Genomic DNA, 18,976 nt, shown 5'->3' on the forward strand with positions numbered 1-18,976 from the left:
ACTAAAACTTGTTGGATTTTTTTTTGCACTAAACAGAGTCAAACAATCAAACCACAAATCAGGGGCCTCAAACTCAAATCGCCTTTGGGCTGCTCCATCGCAAAACAGACCACAGGAAAGTGCAATGTGTGTTGAAAGTTCAATCTGTTCCATTAACATGTTTAACATGTTTAACAAAAAAACAAAAACGAAAAGGTGATGATGGCTTTGGCTGGGAAGATGCAGGAATGCTCGACCTCTGACCTTACCTTTGCCCCAGTGGAAAAACATCAAACCGCACGTAACTTTTTTTTTCAATTGTATGCGAAGAAGGTAACTTAAATTGCAAAGATACAACTTCAAAAATAGGTACCAGAGGCCTGATTACGTTACATTTTTCCCATCAGTTTGAGACCCCTGCAACCAGTAATGCCAGAAGTGACCAATAGGGAGGCGCCATGTGCACCTGACTGGCAGACGAAGGGCAGTTGTGTGGAGCAGGAGGAGGTCTGCCATTTCCCATCAGCCCTCATGGCTCCACAGCTGTGGCCAGAGGCCAGTGAAGGGTCCCAGTTGGTGAAGTGAGCCAAGCTGGACGAGTCGCCTCCCAGAGACCACGCCCAGGACGCCACGCTGGCCATATACATTCCAATCCAGCACGAAGCTTTGTTGGCCTTGCTCAGGTCGGTCAGCCGAGACACGTCGTGGAGGTCCTGGACGGGGGCCAGGTCGGTGTACCTCTGTCTGCAGTACTTCTGGGCGTTGCCCCAACTCTTGGTCTCGGATATGAGGTAGTATTCCCGGTAGGAGTGCGAGCACAAGGCTACACCTGGGAAGAGACGGCAGGTGGCTCACTAGAAAACTAATGAAGCAGGAGTTGTGTGGTCATCAATTTTATTAGGCGTTAACTATCTGGTGGCTTGTGGAGGTTGGAGGTAACAAAGGACAAATACTTTACTGTACTTAAGTAGATTTTTCAGATATCTGTACTTTATTTGAGAACCTCTTTCAGAACCTGTACTTTCCTACTTCTTTCCTTGAGTAAAGGAGTTGAATCTGTTGAATCTTTTACTTTTATCAGAGTATTCTTTTATAACACAAGTATAATTTTACTGAAGTACACTCTTACCTGAGGCGAGCAGCAGGATCACCGGACGGAGGAGCATGTTTCCTGGGATAAAAATAGAGAGTGTATGGTACTAGTTGCTCTTTGTTTCTATCTGGACTAAATTTTCAAACCAATAAAACTCATGTTGTTAAAGCAGTGACTGTCTGCACTTTAATAAAGCTAAGCAGCAACATGTGAGACCTCGGAACACTGCAAGGGACACGTTTAATGGATACAAATAAACAAACAATAATTAATAAAAGCATCATACAAACTCCACTTTATTATATTTTCAAACAACGTCATTGCTGTGTTTCTAGTCCTCAACGTCTTTTACTGGCTCCACTTGGTGTGTTTGTTTCAGCCCTCTGTGATGTCACAAAGGCCACGGACACCTCTCCCGGGCTGCTAACAGCACCTCCAGGCCCCTGCGGGGCTGTTCAGGGATCAGTCGTGCGAGGCCGCTTGCAAATCTCGACTTCTCTGCTGCTTCTCCAGATCTGTTGACCTTGGCTCCGCAAGCAGCCGTATCGCTTGCTAATGCCTGGCACGTACGTTTTTGAATGTATTTGCATGCAATGGGGGCGGGGGGGGGGGGGGGGGAATGGGGGGGAGTGCACCAGATGACTCCATATGGTGCCACATCTGTGATACAACTACAAACAATCCATTGAGCAGATTCACTCTTTCACTGGCCCGCAACATCATTTAGAACATCTTATAAACAAAGCAAAAAAAGAAGTTTGCATCAGGAAACTATAAAACACCTCATTAAGGCTTTGTGATAAGATCCATTTAGGTTTGATGTGCACACGGTTTTTACAGATTAGAGAACAGGTCATCTGATTAAGAGACCTGGGAAGTAATGATGTTAAATTAACAGTGACACTGGGAAATCAGGGGGTGAGTTGAGTGGCCGCCGCCACGGTGGTGAAGCCGAATTACAATGTTCCAAATGAATATACCAACAGTGCAGCGGTCTAATCCCAATTCCAAACAAGTGGCTTTCCAATTGGGATTCAGTGATGCATCAGCCTCCTTTGGGAGGATTGAGTGGGTCCCAGAAATATGGAACAATGACAGACCCTTGTTTGTCGAGTTCCTTTTAGTGCATAGGTGTCAAATTTGGCCCTATGTGTAATTATATTTGGCCCACGAGGCAATACAAAATCACTACTAGAGCTGCTGGCCTGCCGCTATTATACAGCACGTGTAGCACTAACACTACAAATCCCAGAATGATCTGCTCAATCAGTACAGAACGTTCATTGAAGGATATTGGAAATTGGATTTTGCAAGTGTGCAGCATGAAGTTATTAATTGTATTGTAGTAAGCTTTGCTTTGCTTTCATATTCAGGTTAAAGCAAAACTTGTTTGGGTCCATATAAAAAGTTTCACTGTTCTATCTGGAGGAAGATTTTTTCAACAAATATCAATGTTGGACCGAGACTTTGTCCAAGTTTGACATTTTGGCCCCGCTGTGTATTTTGAGTTTGACACCCCTGCTTCAGTGGATTAAGTCAAATCAAGCTAGACAAGGGGCCCGTTGGCAAAACACTTCAGCGTGTTAAACACTAAGTGTTAACACTAAGATTTTTCAACAGTAAAAAATAACAGACAGCTGCAGGTCCACCACATTATTGTATCGCCCCTTCCTGCTGGTTTTTTAGGACGTCTTTTGCTCCCAATTCCCTCGTCAGACACCAAACACAAGATTTTCTTCCTACCTGATGTGCAGGTTCTTCCTTGCTGTCAGTTCCTGTGTGATCCTCTGAGGTTATGACCTCTCTCCATCTCGCCCTTGCTCTCGCTCCTCGGCCTCATGAAAATGTCTCTTTGCATATGACCTTCGCACACCTTTCACAGTCGTGCCTTTCAGGAGGCCTGGGGACAATTCCACCTGGAGATGTTTGAAAATTGTTGCAGCTGTAAGGCTCCAGTTTTGCCGACTGTTTCATGCTTAATTATTTTACAGGAATTTGAATGATTTGACCCTTGAGTTTTGCATATTCGCGCTTTGTGTGTGTGTGTTTCATCTCTGCAGCCACTAAGTGATGCTCGGGGCTTTTTTGGGGGGGTTTTCTGTCGAGTCAGTCTGGCTCCTCTGTCTCTATTTATCTTCCGCCACCTGTCTCTTGCTTCCCGTTTCAGCTCTGAGGTCAACAACAAAACCCTCCGTTCATTATCCAGGCTGTCGGAATTACATTATTAACAAAGCTGCCAATAAGCCTCACGCGTGCGTCCCCTGTCTCTCGCCCCTAGATCAAGCCGCCCTTCCAAATCTTTTTTCTGTCACCCCACACGACCTCTTATATAAAGCTGTGTCTGGCCCCCCCAGTAGTGACTCCTGCTGTCTTCATCATCACCTCCACTGTCTGTAGCTGCTCAGGTACGTTGCGTTGACCTTTTTCTCCTCTTTTTGTGCAGTTTCGGAACATAGAACCGAGGATTTGCCCTCTGGGACACTGCAGTGGTTTCGGGTTTGATTGGCAGGTTTTTCATTTTTCATGTAGAATTTGGAAAGTCTATGAATATGAAATTGAGGATATAGGCAGGAAAAAAAAATCTGTTTTGTTTATTGACACCAGGCCAATTATTTTAATATAGTAAAAAAAAAAAGCCTTATTAAAAGAACACCTTACATTTCTCTTTCTTGTTTTGCAATGTGTTGGCAAAAATCTGGCGATATGGTTCAATCTCCCACAATGCAACATGGAATTCTATCAGTTGCAGTTTTACTAGCTTCCTCATCTCGTGGTATGAATTACAGAAATATTTATTTGACTTTACTCCATTTACTCTAAAAAATACTGCCAATGCATTTTCAAAATTAGGTGATGTTATAGTGATATGTACAGTAAAAATAAAGCAGACTACTCCTATATTATAGTGTCGGTATTGTAAGATTTATGTTGGAAAGGTTCCCCACACACCCATTGATTTTAGTAGCCCCTCATCTGGTCATCTGGTGACTCTGTTCATTTTGATCAGAAACATAAAACTCTGCAGATGCATAATCCATCTCCGGTCCCCTGTCTGCCTTTTGTCCACGTGCCTGTGTTCATTTAGAGTTGGCGCGCTGATTCTCTGAGATCTTGGCCTGAACTGAGCTACGCTGGGATGCGACAGTCTGCCGGGCGTGCCGGCCTCTCTGGATGAGCTTGGCACACACGCATTATTCGAGGTTCTGCGGACGTTTCGTCATCCTTCTCTGAGCACGGCGGGGACTGCCGAGCAGATCAGATGATAATGGAGGACTTGGCTGGTGTTGACAGCCGCCAGCCGACGCTCTTAATCCCTCCATCCCACGTTCTTTTTGGCTCAATCAAATTAATCAAGGGGGGGATTGGCCAGCTGATAGCTCACTTTTATCCTGGGTAACAGGACACTGCTGCGGCTGATAGCCCCCGTGAACCTCTGCTATTCCTAGACCTGCAGAATTAAGCAAACACCCCCTCCACCCCAGAGGTCATAATCTCTGTGCCTATGAGCTTCACCCTGAGCTCAGTGTGAGCGGCACCGAGGACTGCAAGTCTCCACCTTTGCGGTGCGTTAAACTTCAGGCCCACTGCAAATGGCACTCATGCGCGTTACATAAGTCATAAGCTTTGGCACTGAAAATAAGACTCGCTGGGAAAAAACAAATCTCCATGCAGGAATTAAAGGTTTTCATCCGTCCATCAGCCGTGTTGTGTGTCGTCGTTCGGCCGTAGCCGCAAGCTGAGCGACGCACCGTGCTGCTAAAATGTCACAGGCAAGAGAGGAAATAATCATTGTACATTTAAATAAGTCAGGTGGAGTGCAAATACGTTTTTTTTTTTAATTGAAGAACTAACGAAGAGTAAGAAATAAAGGATTTTCTGTGGGCGACAGCCCTCCCTCTGGTTATGTAACATTTATTATGAATTCAGTGGGACGCAGAGGTTTTAGTTGTTTGATTTGTCTGAGTCAATCCTGAAAGCATTTAAAACGTACTCTAGAGATCAACTCTGCTAAAACCCTCTTAAAGGAAGTACAATTTGTTTTTTTCAGCGTCATCATGGCTGATCTTGAAGATCACGGGTGAGTCTCTAATGTGTCCATAATGTGGAACATATCACGTCAGGTGGTGATCTCAACACTGGTGTTCTGATCTGATATTTGCTCTGTGTTCTAGAGGCCACCCTGAGGGTAAGGACGCACATTTTAATTGAACACATCAGCCCCTTCATCCAGTCACCTCGTCTCAGCTCCCTGTTGCTCTTCCTCCCTGCAGAGGATGATGAGGAGCAGGGGGAGGGAGGTGAGTGTGGCCAGCAGATTTAAAAAATTTTTTTTTTGATTTTTAAAATGGCACTTTGAAACTCATGTCGAGCTAATTTCTTTATATTTTTTTTTCAATGACAACTGCACATGACATGTTGAAGAAGAACGTCCCAAAGGCGTCTACAAGTAAGTGCACACCGGAATACTCAACAGGAATACTCAACACCCAACTGCCATCAGAACAAATGTTACCACTGCAATGGCTTTGAACAATGCCAAACAATGCAACACTGCAAATTTAAAAAAATTGGATGCAGTAATGTCTTTTTTTTTTTTACAGGTCGCTGGTCACACAGCTCGCTGCCCCGAAAATCCCTGAGGGAGAGAGAGTCGACTTTGATGTATGTCCCCGCATAAATGTCATGACTGCAGCACAAGCATGATCACGACACCAAGAAAGAAAAAAAAATGCATTGGACATTCTTATTGCGTGCGTGTGTGCGTGCGTGTGTGTTGACTGGCCAGGATATCCACAGGAAGAGGATGGAGAAAGACCTGCTGGAGCTGCAGACTCTGATCGACGTGCACTTTGAGCAGAGGAAGAAAGAGGAAGAGGAGCTGATTGGTCTCAAAGATAGGATTGTAATGTCTCACTCGCGCCGATTCGCACATGCGTGTTTGGCTTCAAGGTCCCACATTAACACACAGTTCCAGTTTAGCCTTGAATAATTCTTCAAAACCCTTGCAAAACATGTTTTTTTTTTTTTTTTTTTTTCAAAGTTTCCTGCTAATTCTGATGCTTTCTTGGACCTTCCACACAAAACAAAGCAAATGGCTGCGGTGTGGTTGCACATTTGAGAATAGTATCAGTGCCATTCGTGACATCACAAAGGGCCGATTTGAGGAACTGTGACTTCTAGCAGACGCTTTATGAAAAATGGATCAAGCAGAAGGCCACTGAACTCCTGGGTAGTTCAGTGGCAGCCTCACTCACAAAACATCCAGTTGATCTTTGCACGACGTGGTGAATCTCTTCAGAACCTGCAGAAAAACTGCGTGCCACTTCCTGTCGCAGGAGAGCCGCCGCGCCGAGAGGGCAGAGCAGCAGCGCGTGAGGGCAGAGAAAGAGCGTGACCGGCAGACACGCATCGCGGTGATTATTAGCGTTTTGACATTGTGCTGCATATGCCGCTAAATCCCCACCGCCTGTCCACAAGCTGCTCGGATGCCGAGCGGTGGAAAGCCGGCACGGACAACGAACTGAAGACACCTTTTTCTTTCCCGCAGGAGGAGAGACAGAGGAAGGAGGACGAAGAGGCCAAGAAGAGGGCCGATGACGAGGCCAAGAAGAAGAAGGTGCTGTCCAACATGGGGGCTCACTTCGGAGGGTTCCTGGCCAAGGTGGGAGTCGGGGGACCTCCTGCGTTCTTCTTCTGAACACCAAGCAGCTGATTCCTGCTTGAAGCTGGACTCGGTTCTTTGTCCCCTGCAGGCGGAGCAGAAGAGGGGCAAGCGGCAAACGGCCAGAGAAATCAAGAAGAAGACGCTGACGGAGAGGCGCAAGCCGTTGGCTATCGAGAACCTGAGAGAGGAGGGTCTGAGGTCAGCGTCAGGTCCTCCGGCCAGCGCCAGGGAGCATTTCTGAGGACCGCAGTTCAAACCATTTCATTCCTCGCTGCTTTTTAGGCAGAGAGCCAAGGAGATGTGGGACTGCATCCACCAGCTGGAGTCGGAGAAGTTTGAACTGACTGAGAAGATGAAGAGGCAGAAGTATGAGGTGAGCCGCACGGCCGAGAACTTCCAAAACGGATTAACGAGTTGAGTCCAAGATCTGTTTTTTTTAATCTTCTCCCTCAGATCAACGTCCTCCTGAACCGAATCCAACACGCTCAGAAATTGTGAGTCCATCTGCCCGTCTCTGTGCAACCGAGCGTAACCAGGGGCCACCGAGCATGTGTGATGTGTGGTGTTACACACGGCATGACCTGACAAGATGACAAATTCACACTTCAGAAATGTGTATATTTAAATTATTGACCATTCCTAAACATCCTGTGTCAGTCACTCAATCCTCTCATTTTCCGGTTGGTTAAACTTGTTTATAATCATTTCCAATTTGATAAAATACTTGTGATTTACATGCGCTTTTATTCCCTTGTGTCACACAGCAAAAAGGTCCATGGTAAGGGGAAGGTGGGAGGACGCTGGAAGTGAACACAGAAGCTACACCGTCGGTCCCAGGATGAAAGTGCAGTGTGTTAAATGTCCCTTATTATGCAGATTTTACCTGGCCAGTGTCTTCCAGCAGCAATCCTGGTCTCTGATCTCCCTCAGAAAGCAGGAAAGTATTTTCTTCAGTCGTTTTTACTTTCTCTACTCGTCAACAAAACGTGCCAATACATGCAGTTCTAAAATGTGGCTCTTTGTGATGTCACAAAGGGCAGTGATACCCTGCTGACACCTTTCTTTGACACCCCCTTGTTTTTGCCCCCTTCCAAACCAAAGGGCCAATTGAACTGGTTTTGCTGGATGCTAAATATGGTGTTTTCTATATTTGTTTTTTTGCCAAATGACCTAAATAGTTAACTTAAATGAAGATTTGGATATGACTATAATAATATGGGACCTTTTTAAGATAAAATATGAAAACATTCAAATGAACATTGTTTATGAGTGTAATCCTGTTTTTTTTTTGGTTTTGGCCTCTATGGTAAAAGAAAATAAAACAACAAAACAAGTTGCTGTTCGCTGACATTTGTGCTTTAATTATTTTCGCTGTTCTCTTGCGTATGACAACAATGTCACCGCCGATGAAATGAAAGTGTTTGACGGCCTTCAATTCCTCTGCGGCACGAACACAGCGTGGACGCCGTCGGCCTTCTGCTCCGTCCACGGCTCGAACTCGGCTTTCTGAGCGATGGCCGCCACTCTCTCCACGAAGCCGGCCTCTTGCTCTTTGTTCAGGTCCAAAATGTACCTGAGACAATGACGCATTTCAACACAATGGACGTGCAGACGCAAAAATATGAACTAAACGCAAAGCTCCCCTCTCGTCCCTCCCTGCCTCCCTCCCTCCCACACCTTCAAGGGAAAATACTCTGCACAGCAATTACGCTGTAGTCTTGGCGACTGTGCTGTCGCCATGGCAACAAGGTACTATTAAAAACCCTCACTTGGCCGTCTCCACGACGAGCGCCGCGTCTGGTGCTGCAATCTGTCTCAGCGTCGGGTCCAACTGGTGCACGCAGCTTTGGAGCGGGGCGGAACAAGCAGCTTCATTATTAGTCTGCTCCGTCAAGGAGCTCACTACAGCGACGCGGCTCGGTTAATTATAATGCTGCGCTTACCTGGCCGAGAAGTAGAGGCTGCTGAAGAAGTGGCTGTACTTGACTTTTTTGGCCAGCTTGGGAAGTGAGTCCAGCGGCAGGAAGGTCACGGAGATGCCGATGGGTTGCATCAAGTCTGCAAGGGGACAAACCCATTGAATTAGGACAGTCAATCGACCAAGTCAGTCGCACACGTCATCTGAAAGAGCAGCGGGAAAATGAAGAAAAGTAGGAGCCAGGCAGTTCAAACGAACATCTCATGCCTCAAGACCAGATATTTTCTCCTCAACCCTAAAATTTTAATCTAATTTCTAAATTGAATCTGCTGCTCCTGTGCACGCCCAATCCACAGAACTCTTTCTTGTTAAACAGATATCTACCCTCAAGCGTGACAGATTTACGGTCCATCTCGGCCAATGGCTCCTCAGCATCGGGCTGGATGCACCTGGCAGAGAGGTCTACGAACAACGCCAGCACGTTGTTAAAGGAGACGTCCTGGGCAGTCTGGAGGGCCGAGGGAGGAGAGGACAGCAACAAAAGAAAAGAGACGTGACATTTATAGCCATTTGCTCAACGCAGTCTTGTCAGTGGAGGCTCTGGTGACATTTTCTGACCTCTGTAGCCGTGAAGGTTCATAAAACCATGAAACCCAGTGAAAAAGGTACATATTGCTTGCTTCTACAGTGCCTCATGGTGTCATCTGAGCAATTGACTGGATATGGATAAATGAGGTCATTAGAATTTATTTTGGACTCTGAACGCCACACAAGCTGCTCTCTGTCCCTCAGCTGCAATGTGCACAGTTTAACCACCACGTTGTCAGTCAGCCTGGCCTGCTGCGTCTCGGGAATGCGTGGATGACATCAACTGAGCAGTCTGGAGGCCCGTTCTGTTTATGTTGTGTGTGTTTGTGTGTTGTTGTTTTTTTAAATGTGGCCACAGAACCACAGAAGGGTCACATGCCTCTGTTGACAAACTGCTGCATTGGGGATGAATAGGTGAAATTGCACTAGTCTGATTCAATTCTAAAAAAAAAAAAAAAATTTAAAATGCATGACTTAAATGGGCAACGAGTTGGTGACGATTTTTCACCACTAGAGAGCGCAGCTGAGCATCAAAACAAAACAAAGAGGTTTCTCGCTAGCGCCTTTCATCTCTGTCGCTCCGCCCACTCCCCAGTCTCACATGCCAAGCAATGAACGCCCACTGTGCGAGCAAGGAGCCCAGAGATTCACATGTGCTAACGTGCACAGGTAGCCACCTCTTCCCCAGGGGAAATGACACTACAAGAGCTTCACTTACATATATATATATATATATATGTATATATATATATATATATATATATATATATATATATATATATATATATACATATTTTTTTTTTTTTACTTTTTTTCACTTTAAATGTTAAAATGAAGAGAATGGCTCATTGTCACTGGTGGTGGTGGTGGTGGTGGTGGTGTGTAGTTCACCTTGGTGTGCTGACCATGCTGCGTCCTCAGCAGGCTCTTGTCATCCGTTTCAATGCCAAAGGCGAGGTAGGGACTGGAGACAATGTCTCCCCAGTAGCCTCTGACGGCCACGTTGTTACCTCTCTGTTCACACACACACACACACACACACACACACACACGTGTGTTGTTGGTCGTCTGTGCTGTATTCAACACTAAAACTGTGCAGCGGTGCACTCAGAAGCCAACCTGGTTGAACACTCTGAACGAGAGCAGACTTGGATTGTTCAGCTCGTAGACGCCTTCCCTCAATTCAAAGGCCACGCCCCTCTCCCTCCACCGGGCATACTGGTGTTTGTGGATGACGCCACACTGCAGGTGAAGAGAACAAATTGAAACACATGCTCCTTTCTGGCCATGATACACAAGACGGTAGTTTTGGGATTTTTGTCGGCTTTTAAATACCCCTTTCTCGTGCAGTTTCATGTTGAGGTCCCAATCAAAACTGCCATCCTTGGAGTTGTAGCGCGTTCCCAAGTGCTGCCTGACCCGATAATCCCAGGCTTTGGATATGAGGATGGAGGAGGACTGAGGCTGCATCCACGCCTTTAATATCCTGGCCAGCTCATCCCGCTCCCTGAACTGCACAAACACACAGTGGTGCACGAAATAAGATTCATCTTGAATTTTCCCCGTGTGGCCACAGATTTGCATATTTACGCCGGCTGGTACCTTGAGAGATGCCGTGTTCAGACAGGAGTGTGTGGGTGTTTCCAGCGTCTCGGCAACAGACTGAGAGAGGTTTGATGCCACACATCTCAGCATTTCCTCTGTTTGCGCGCGGATCTCGCTGTTCCCAAAGATCTCCAAGAAAATCTCGGCCTTCTCTGAACAACAAAATGAGAAAAGAGTTTTTTTTTTCAAGTTCTTTAAAATGAACTCTGATCAAGGTGATACACTCGCAGGAAAGCTGCCAACGTACCATTGTTTCCCATGCTCTGCTGGGGCATCAGTGCCAGGTAAAGCAGCAGCAGCTGTCTGGCCACCACCTCCATGCTGCTCTCCACCACCCACACCTGCAAAGCAGAACAGGTTTTTGCGCACAAAGTTCCAAACGCTTTGCACACACGTGGCACAGCAATCTTTTTAAAGTCGAGCCTCACATGAAGGTTTTCTTTGTCCTGCAAGCCGGCGATGCTCTTCAGAATGTGCCGTGGATCCCCACTGCCAACCAGCAGAACATTGGCGTCACCTTCAGGCCTCGCAGGACCTGAGAGAGAATATACATTTTTTTTTTTTTTAAATCTTATAGACATTTATTCAGAACCAAAGGAAATTGTCCCCCCCCGTCAAAGTACCTTACACCTCTGTGCCGTGTTTTATAGCTTATTTTCTCTTCATATTTTCACTTTTGTCTCGCTAATAAAAATTAAAAATTAAATAAAAAAAATAATTAAACAAAATTTAAGATTTAATTTAACAACTTCATTATTTTCAAAGTCATCTCACCCATACTCAGCAGGTCTCGGGCGGGACTGAAGCCCCACCAGGTGACGTAGCCAACCCCCTCGGACAAGCGTCCAGAACTCATTCCGCAGCAGTTTCTTCTTCTACGGCCTCCTCCTCTTCTTCTTCGGCGTTTACCGGAAGCGTTGGGAATCTTCGCCCTCGGCTGTCATCCAGTTCTGGCTGCTGCCGTTCCAGCTCCCTGTTCCAAAAGGCAGTTGAATGTATTGACAAAATATGTTTGCCCGGAACTCTGACTTTTATTTTGACGAAGCAGGATTAATGGACAGCTTCTGGGCGTCTGTGATCTTGGAATGTTGACTCTTTGGTTGCATTTTGGAAACGTTAAACTCAACTATGACAGAATTCTTTGCTCTTTGCCCCCCCACCCCAGCGGCACTGAATACAAGCGACATCTAAAGCTAGCTAGGGTTTGCCTTGTCAAAACAACATCCTGCGTTACAAGATACCGGAGGTAAGATGAAAAAAATAACTTATTTAACCTTACCTAACCTCATATTTGGTGTTAAAATATGTCATGTTAGGATAATAGGACATTTAGAACGCGAAGAAAAAAATCAACTAGAGGAAGAAGGAACTCACCCCAGAGCGTCCACACCAGCCAGAAGTTTGCCTGTGGTTGCCCAGCAACAGTGGCTATGAGGCGGATAAGGGCGCCATCTAACGGCGAGATGTAGTATAGCATTACTCTAAACTTTATCTCACTGTATGGAGAACACACACACACACACACACACACACACACACACACACACACACACACACACACACACACACACACACGACGGAACAATAACTCATTCCTTCCTACGTCAGCAAGACACAAGGATAACCAATTTGACTGTTCATTTTTAAATCAACAGATTTATTCGCATTTTAAAAGATCTGGAATATTTCACAGGTCAGGGCTCTTTTTCATCAAAACACCACATGATGAGTATAAATAAACAAATAAAAAAAAAGATTCCCCTGTGGTTTGCAGAAGCTCTACCGTGTTTCTGGAATTCTCCTAACACTCACTTAATCCCTCACTTTTTTCACTGCGTCCCAGTTTTATCCACATAGTATAAACAAATAAATAAACGGCACAGTGCACAAGCACAGAGTCATACTTGATGTACAGTGCAAGGTAAACAAGGAGAGACAAGGTTTTAACGACACCGTAATTATCAATCCGTGTGACACACACAGTAACACGCTCACACCGGACAAACCTAACAGAGAGACCACAGGGGACGCAGAACACGCAGGCTGAGAATACATCGGGACTGCCGACAAGCAGGTGTGTCGACAAGTGCTCGGGTCGCCTCTAGCGTGGTTTGGCTTTCAGGGCTGCGTCCACCTCCTCCTCCGTCAGCAGGGTGTGCCACTGGGCCACCGGGCGCCTCGGGTTGGCCAACATGTCTGACCAGTGACGCAGGCCAACGCCCGTAGCGCCGTAGCCCATGAAGGTCCCGCCGATGGGGTCGTTGCTTCCGAGCTTGTCGTAGTCGTACACTGTGATGACCACTTGCACTTTCTTCAAGTGAAAACAGAAAGACAAGTTCACCGACATTGCCATGGTTCTAATGTGGCTCGTGAGGGTACTGTGAGGGTCCGAGGATGCAGCCCTACCTGTATCTGCTCAAAGGGAACTTCAAAGCTGAAACTCTCATTGAAGTACGGATTCAGGGTGTTTTTCTTGACCGTCGTCTTCTTCTTCTTGATCCTCTTCCCGTTTTGCTGCAGAACGATCTTCACGTAAGGATCTTTGAAATCAGACGAGAGAGTGCTATTGGTTTAGTGCAGATTTTAAATGGGTCAGTAGTTGTTGACAATTGTTGGCGAGTAGCCAATTCTGGAGGGGAACGAGGTACAAATATGACGACGCAACAGGCGGCAGGAGGCTGAATCACCTGATAAGCCACCAACATCCATTTTCTTCAGGTTCTTTGCTTCCATGATGTTCACTGTCAGTTTTCCAGCAGTAGGTACGTACCGCAGGGAAATGCAGATATCCCCCAGTTTTTCTTGCTAGAAACCACAAAATTATTAGGTTTAATTATTTGGCTAAACATCGAAATGATCCATCAAGTATCTATTTTAAATCACTGTGTTTTTAGAGATATAAACATCACTACTTGTTTTCCCTGCAATTGTGTTTCAAACTAAAACAGTGTTAGCGCTCATACCTCCTCCTTCTCACCACTCTCCAAGTCTCTCCACAGCTGCATCGGCTGGCCCAAGTCGATGCTGTTCATGGGAATCTTAATCTCGCCAATCATATCGTGTTTGGAGAAACGGTCAAAGTCGAAAACCTGCAGCACCAGAGTCTTCCCGCCCAACTCTGCGTATGGGATCTATGCCCAAAAAAAGAGCAATCGCTTTGTCAAAAGATTGTGGTTATTCAGCATGGAACAATGACACTCTGAGACAAGGACATGAAGATTGAAAACACAGATGACGTGAGTCATGACGTGGCACCTTGAAGATGAACGTCTCGTTGAAAACAGGACAGAGGTTCTTCCGCTGCACTTTGGTCTCGTACTTCTTCTTTTTGTCCGGCAACAGGAAAACTTTGACGTAAGGGTCAGAGGTCCCCCCCATGTCCATAGCAGCCAGGTCCTGAGCCTGTAGGATGCCCACTATGAGCTTCAGGGGAAAGAAGACAAGCATTAGACACAAGATTGAAGTCATGAATGTGCATCAGAATAAAGCACTTGTGTTTTTCCGTCTCAACCCAGGACCTACCTGGGTATCAGTGAAGTTGTAGTCCAACGAGTACTCTAGCTTGCCCAGCTTCTCCTGCTCTTTCTCCTCTTCCTCACCCGTCTTCTTCACCTCGCCCTCCTGTAAGACAAACAGCACCGCTGCATCAGGACAGCCAGGCTGGGGATCTGAATCCCAGCAGAAATAACGAGGACACACGCGCCTTCTCTCCTGCCTCTCCTTCGCCTTCCTTTTCTTTCTTGCGCCGGCCTGTCTTCCTCTCCCGCACTTTCTTCGGCTTCTTCTTTTTCCCAAAGCACTTTTTGAAGACGCAGAAGATGAATGCGGCCACCAGCAAGAGGACCAGAACGACAATGGCTCCCACTGCCCACATAGGAACTGCGGAATCCAAGAAAAGATGTTTGTACTCACTACTTTTAACTGTATGCAGAAGGACGGTACAGCTATTGGCAGAAATCCACTTTCGAGGTCTCATTTTATGAAATATTCACTTAAATAGTGGAGATAACTGGTCTCCAGTCTGTCAGAACTCCTTCAGAAAAGTTTCTCTAAGGCTGCCTTGTGACATCCTCATTCTTTGGACTTCTAAACAAGTGGAAGGCTAACAGGTTTGCGGAAAGCTGCAAACAGAGGGCCTTTGGGCAAGAATCAAGAAAAAAAAAAGATGATCTAAAAAAATTGGTGTCATTTAATTAATGGCCTTTTAATGTCCTAAGATTAAAAGATAATCAAATTACATAAAAAATATTTCTCCACTGTAATCACCCAACGAAAATTTCACAAAATAATTTTGCTTTTCCACACACTCAAACTTGAATTGAATCATGTTTTACAATAAGCACTACAGTACTTTAAAAAATAAAACAAATGAAAATAGGTTTATTGGAGCATTTCTAGGCCTGCTGCAATGTTGCAACTTTTATTTTTTTTTGAAGAGCTACTTTATCAGGAGACAGACGTCTGCTGAGCAGCACAACTTTGGGCCGTCAGCACACGCCTCTCCACAATCTGATAATGACACAGACAGAGCTGGGAGTGGCCCAGTGCGGCCACAGTCCAGACCTGCTGTACACTTCATCATTATGTGTCAAACCAGTGGTTGTTAACCTAAGAAAAATACTTTGCACTTTTTTTTTTTTACTTTGTCCTGGTTTACATGGTTGAAAAAAAATCAAGGCTGTGTTCCACTGAGGTGAAAAACAAGTCCAACTCTGCTCCTGTTCACCACTGGCCCTCTGAAAAGGCTTCCTTCACACTGCCAGCATTGGTGCATGAATCAAAATCCACTCTTGATCTGACTTTTAAAATGCAGCTCTTCACACTTGTCTTTTAGGCACCTGACTAGACGAGCAACGTGGCATCACACTGTGTGTGCCCCAGAGTCAAAGAGGGACACAGAGGCCTCAGATGTGAATTTTGTTTAAAGGTGAGTGTAGAGTGAAATCAGGTGAACCTAGGAACATGAAGGGAGAAGAATATATGTATATATATATATATAATTTCTCTGTGGATGAACAGCTGCTACTATAGTAGCTCCATGAGTGGTGGTACTGCAGCATCAAATGCTTCAGTAGATTTCAGCCAACATTTCAGCATGGCACAGGCTGCTTTAAACTCATTTTTATTTATTTGTGTATTGGCATAATCCCTGCCAACACACAATCATGACCGGCGTCAAACTGGAGTGACGTCACATTGACTCAGTTGCAGGTCTGTGCAGATGAGTCGGATTTCAAAACATGTAAAAGTGGCCCAAACTTGATTTGGCAAATTAGAGTCCATGTGATTCCTGCTTTTCCCAATGATGTTTAAACCTTTGTAACTGAATCACCTCAGGAGGAAATAATCAGGGTTTGAGCCTTTCAGGCCCAGTGTGGACGCAGCCTAAATGGGACTGAACCCTGGTAAATTTCATGAGTTCAAACTCGTATCTACTAGCAGTTCGTTTTCAGTGTGGCTACAAAGAAAAGAAATGAATCACATCAAAATATTAAGCAAAGACAAAGCAAAGTCAAGGATCTAAATGTGTTCAATGTCTTTGTGGCTCACTTGGAAGATGGCCGAGTTCATTCATGAACTTCTCCTTCATGTCCTTGTAGTCATGGCCCGGGTGATGCTCCGGGTGCGAGTGCTCATGGTGCTCGTGGTGCTCAGTGTGCGAGTGCTCGTGATGGGCGGGTTCCGTCCCTTCCTCCGGCTCCGGTTCGGAAGACTCGGCGGCCCTCCGGACCCGGACGCCGTTGCTGGGCAACCTCATGTCGGCTGTGATGACGGCGGGGGAAGCAGAGGAGTTGTTATTAATTCAGTTCTGGCACCAGGGACAGATAACCCCACCGTGGGTATGTATGCATGTAATCCCTGTGTTCATGCGCTACAGTTCCAAGGCACAGCACATCTCTAAGCCAGATGCTCAACATGGTTGACCCTAATCCCTCTGTTACTTTCATTCTCTCTCTCTCTCCCTCTCTCTCTCTGTCGTCACCCTCCCCGCTGCCTCCCGTTTGTTTCACCCCTCCGTCTTCTCCTTTTGTCACCGTCTCGACGTGGAATTGGATTAAATAATTGCGCGGCAAGTTTTAATCCCAACTCTTCAAACCCAAGATTTAAAATTTATGTGGGTTCTTCAAGATATTTGTTGATTTAAGAATCTGCCAGTGAATAATCGGTGTATCAAGGTCAAGTTTAAGCATTATTCTTTCATTTGTTCATTTATTACCATTTTCATGAATACTGACGCTGCTCTGAATAACAAAAATATGAAAGAAAAAATGATCAATAATGTGCCAACATTGTCTTGTTGGCTGTGTGATGCCAGTAAGGAGAAAGATTTTTGCACTGAAGTTGTCCAGCAGTCTGTTGTGCTCCAAACATAATGTCAAATAGAAAACATGTGACCCAAGTGAAGTTGGGTTCACTGAGCCCACGATAATATTCTACCTGCTACAGGTTCAAATAAGGGCCATGTATTGATCCTACCTGGTGATTTGTTCCTCTCGTCTCCTCGGCACCCGCAGACGTTCCCAGAAACAATTTTTAGTTGGAAAGGTTTTTCTTCTGGATCTTCTCTTGGCTTTTTTTCTCTTTTTTGTTCTGTAGCTCTTACAGACCCATCGCTCCTCCTAAACGTCGCCTACTCGGACTGGCATGCTCCCCTGCCTTTCCAACAAAGCTGGAGCTCTGGCAAATCACTAAAGCGGTGTTGTGGTTTAATCCCCCCCAAACCCTCCTACCGATATTAGAATGCTGTAAACACATCTGTTGCTTCGCGTCTGGCGAAAGACACATCAAAGGTTCTCGGCTGTTGTTTCTACTCTACTTCTTAATCTGGACGCACTGTTGATGCATTAAAGTTTTACACTTGAGGAGGGAAAACATGCGTCATTAGTCTGATGAGATGTTAAATTTGGTGGCGGGGCGCTCATCCATTAGACTGAGGAGATTGTAGTACATCCGGGCCCCTCGCTAATCCCTTCAGCTGGGCTGTTATTGCCGTCCATCTCGCGGCAACTTTCCCTGGGGACGGTTGTTGAGACCTCCCACTCCACGGGCTTAGTGCCGGACTGGACAGAACACATACCCACTTTTAGGGGCTGTGTGAGGTGTAATCCGCAGGCGTGCTGCCACGTGTTAGCGCCGCTGCATCTGGAGAGCTTCCCTGGCTCCAGCCCAGCCTTCAACAGCTTCCGCTAATAACTGCGAATGCAGGCCCAAAGGGGGAGAAAAGAGACTGGCACCGAGACTAAAATGGATTATCTTGGCTCATTGTGTTTTACGCCACCTTTAGCGTGAAGGCTGAAAAATGATATTGGCCATTGTGATCATGAACGGAAATCAACTGGGCTTTTTTCACTTTGATTTATGGTGGCATGTAAGGTTAAAGGCTGTCTGTCACACCAAACCCGAGCACACCCCAAAAAATTCACTGTGTTTTGATTTAAACTGGGATGGAATGCTGACTCGATGCTTGTGTGCAGGAAACTTTTTCTTATGCAAGTAACCCAACTGTCTTGCACCTGTGTGATGTTGTGCACACACGGAAACATTTCCTTTTACAATATTTAGACATGTTTCATCCTAAATTTATACCACCAATGATGAAAAAATACAATTTTGTATTACTTGAAAAAAAAAAAAAGTTGGCCTGTTGTTGAAATCAACCCTTGGTGAAGTCACAAAGGGCACTTTGAGGTTAGTGACAACACCCCCAGCCAGATCTATGAGACCCCCTTCCAAAAGTAAGGAAGGTCCAACAAAGCTTCAAAGGAGAAGGAAGCTAGAAAACAAACAAACAATATTTTAGTAGGTTGCTATAAACAGAGGGCAAAATGTACTGGTTTTTGGAGATCTAGAGCTGCCCCACTGTAGGGGGAAATATGAAGATCTGCAAATGGGAGGAATGGCAGGATATTTTGAGCTCCTACACTGTAAACATGACTTGCCCGGCGCATCATATTTACCTCAGCTGGGCTGTGATGCACTGTGACAACACACTTTTCTTGCGAGTCTTATCTCTGCTGAAGCATATAATTCAGCAGAAAGCAGCATCGACCTTTTCTAACCACAAAATAGAAGCTAATGTTAACCATTAAGCTGTGACCCAACAGTGAGTAGGCAAAGTCCCACCGCT

At 45.6% G+C, this 18,976-nt stretch overlaps 3 protein-coding genes and 1 long non-coding RNA gene across 5 annotated transcripts; 2 read left to right on the forward strand and 2 right to left on the reverse strand.

Annotated features, from left to right (window-relative positions):
* The first annotated feature begins 5,674 nt into the window (after positions 1–5,674).
* Positions 5,675–7,998, forward strand: LOC142893626 (troponin T, slow skeletal muscle-like). The gene is made up of 8 exons (XM_076034405.1): positions 5,675–5,734; positions 5,859–5,975; positions 6,409–6,486; positions 6,621–6,734; positions 6,826–6,935; positions 7,020–7,110; positions 7,191–7,231; positions 7,502–7,998. The coding sequence occupies exons 2-8, from the start codon at positions 5,877–5,879 to the stop codon at positions 7,545–7,547; spliced, it is 579 nt and encodes a 192-aa protein (XP_075890520.1). The 5' UTR covers positions 5,675–5,734; positions 5,859–5,876; the 3' UTR covers positions 7,548–7,998.
* Positions 7,999–8,071: 73 nt separating this feature from the next.
* Positions 8,072–12,245, reverse strand: dnaaf3l (dynein axonemal assembly factor 3 like). 2 transcript variants are annotated; one of them, XM_076034393.1, is made up of 12 exons: positions 12,223–12,243; positions 11,623–11,821; positions 11,277–11,383; positions 11,096–11,189; positions 10,846–11,000; positions 10,579–10,755; positions 10,363–10,485; positions 10,135–10,257; positions 9,040–9,163; positions 8,681–8,795; positions 8,507–8,581; positions 8,072–8,310 (listed from the first exon to the last, which is right to left on the reverse strand). In XM_076034393.1, the coding sequence occupies exons 2-12, from the start codon at positions 11,702–11,704 to the stop codon at positions 8,169–8,171; spliced, it is 1,317 nt and encodes a 438-aa protein (XP_075890508.1). In that variant the 5' UTR covers positions 11,705–11,821; positions 12,223–12,243; the 3' UTR covers positions 8,072–8,168. The 2 variants fall into 2 exon arrangements, with proteins under 2 accessions (XP_075890508.1, XP_075890509.1); XM_076034394.1 differs by lacking the exon at positions 10,135–10,257 and having other exon boundaries at positions 12,223–12,245.
* LOC142893627 (uncharacterized) lies at positions 11,917–17,019 on the forward strand. The gene is made up of 3 exons (XR_012927725.1): positions 11,917–12,094; positions 15,683–15,775; positions 16,449–17,019. It is a non-coding gene; the product is annotated as an uncharacterized LOC142893627 (long non-coding RNA).
* On the reverse strand, positions 12,485–18,324 carry LOC142893625 (synaptotagmin-1-like). Its single transcript, XM_076034404.1, has 9 exons — positions 17,326–18,324; positions 16,399–16,611; positions 14,552–14,727; positions 14,371–14,469; positions 14,104–14,271; positions 13,812–13,979; positions 13,536–13,653; positions 13,255–13,388; positions 12,485–13,159 (listed from the first exon to the last, which is right to left on the reverse strand). Exons 2-9 carry the CDS (start codon positions 16,604–16,606, stop codon positions 12,950–12,952), a joined length of 1,281 nt encoding a protein of 426 aa, XP_075890519.1. The 5' UTR covers positions 16,607–16,611; positions 17,326–18,324; the 3' UTR covers positions 12,485–12,949.
* Between the last annotated feature and the right edge of the window lie 652 nt (positions 18,325–18,976).

The sequence above is a fragment of the Nelusetta ayraudi genome, unplaced genomic scaffold, assembly GCF_046127955.1.
Source record: "Nelusetta ayraudi isolate G7.1 ecotype Tasmania unplaced genomic scaffold, CSIRO-AGI_Nayr_v1 ptg000042l, whole genome shotgun sequence".
Classification (NCBI taxonomy): Eukaryota; Metazoa; Chordata; class Actinopteri; order Tetraodontiformes; family Monacanthidae; genus Nelusetta; species Nelusetta ayraudi.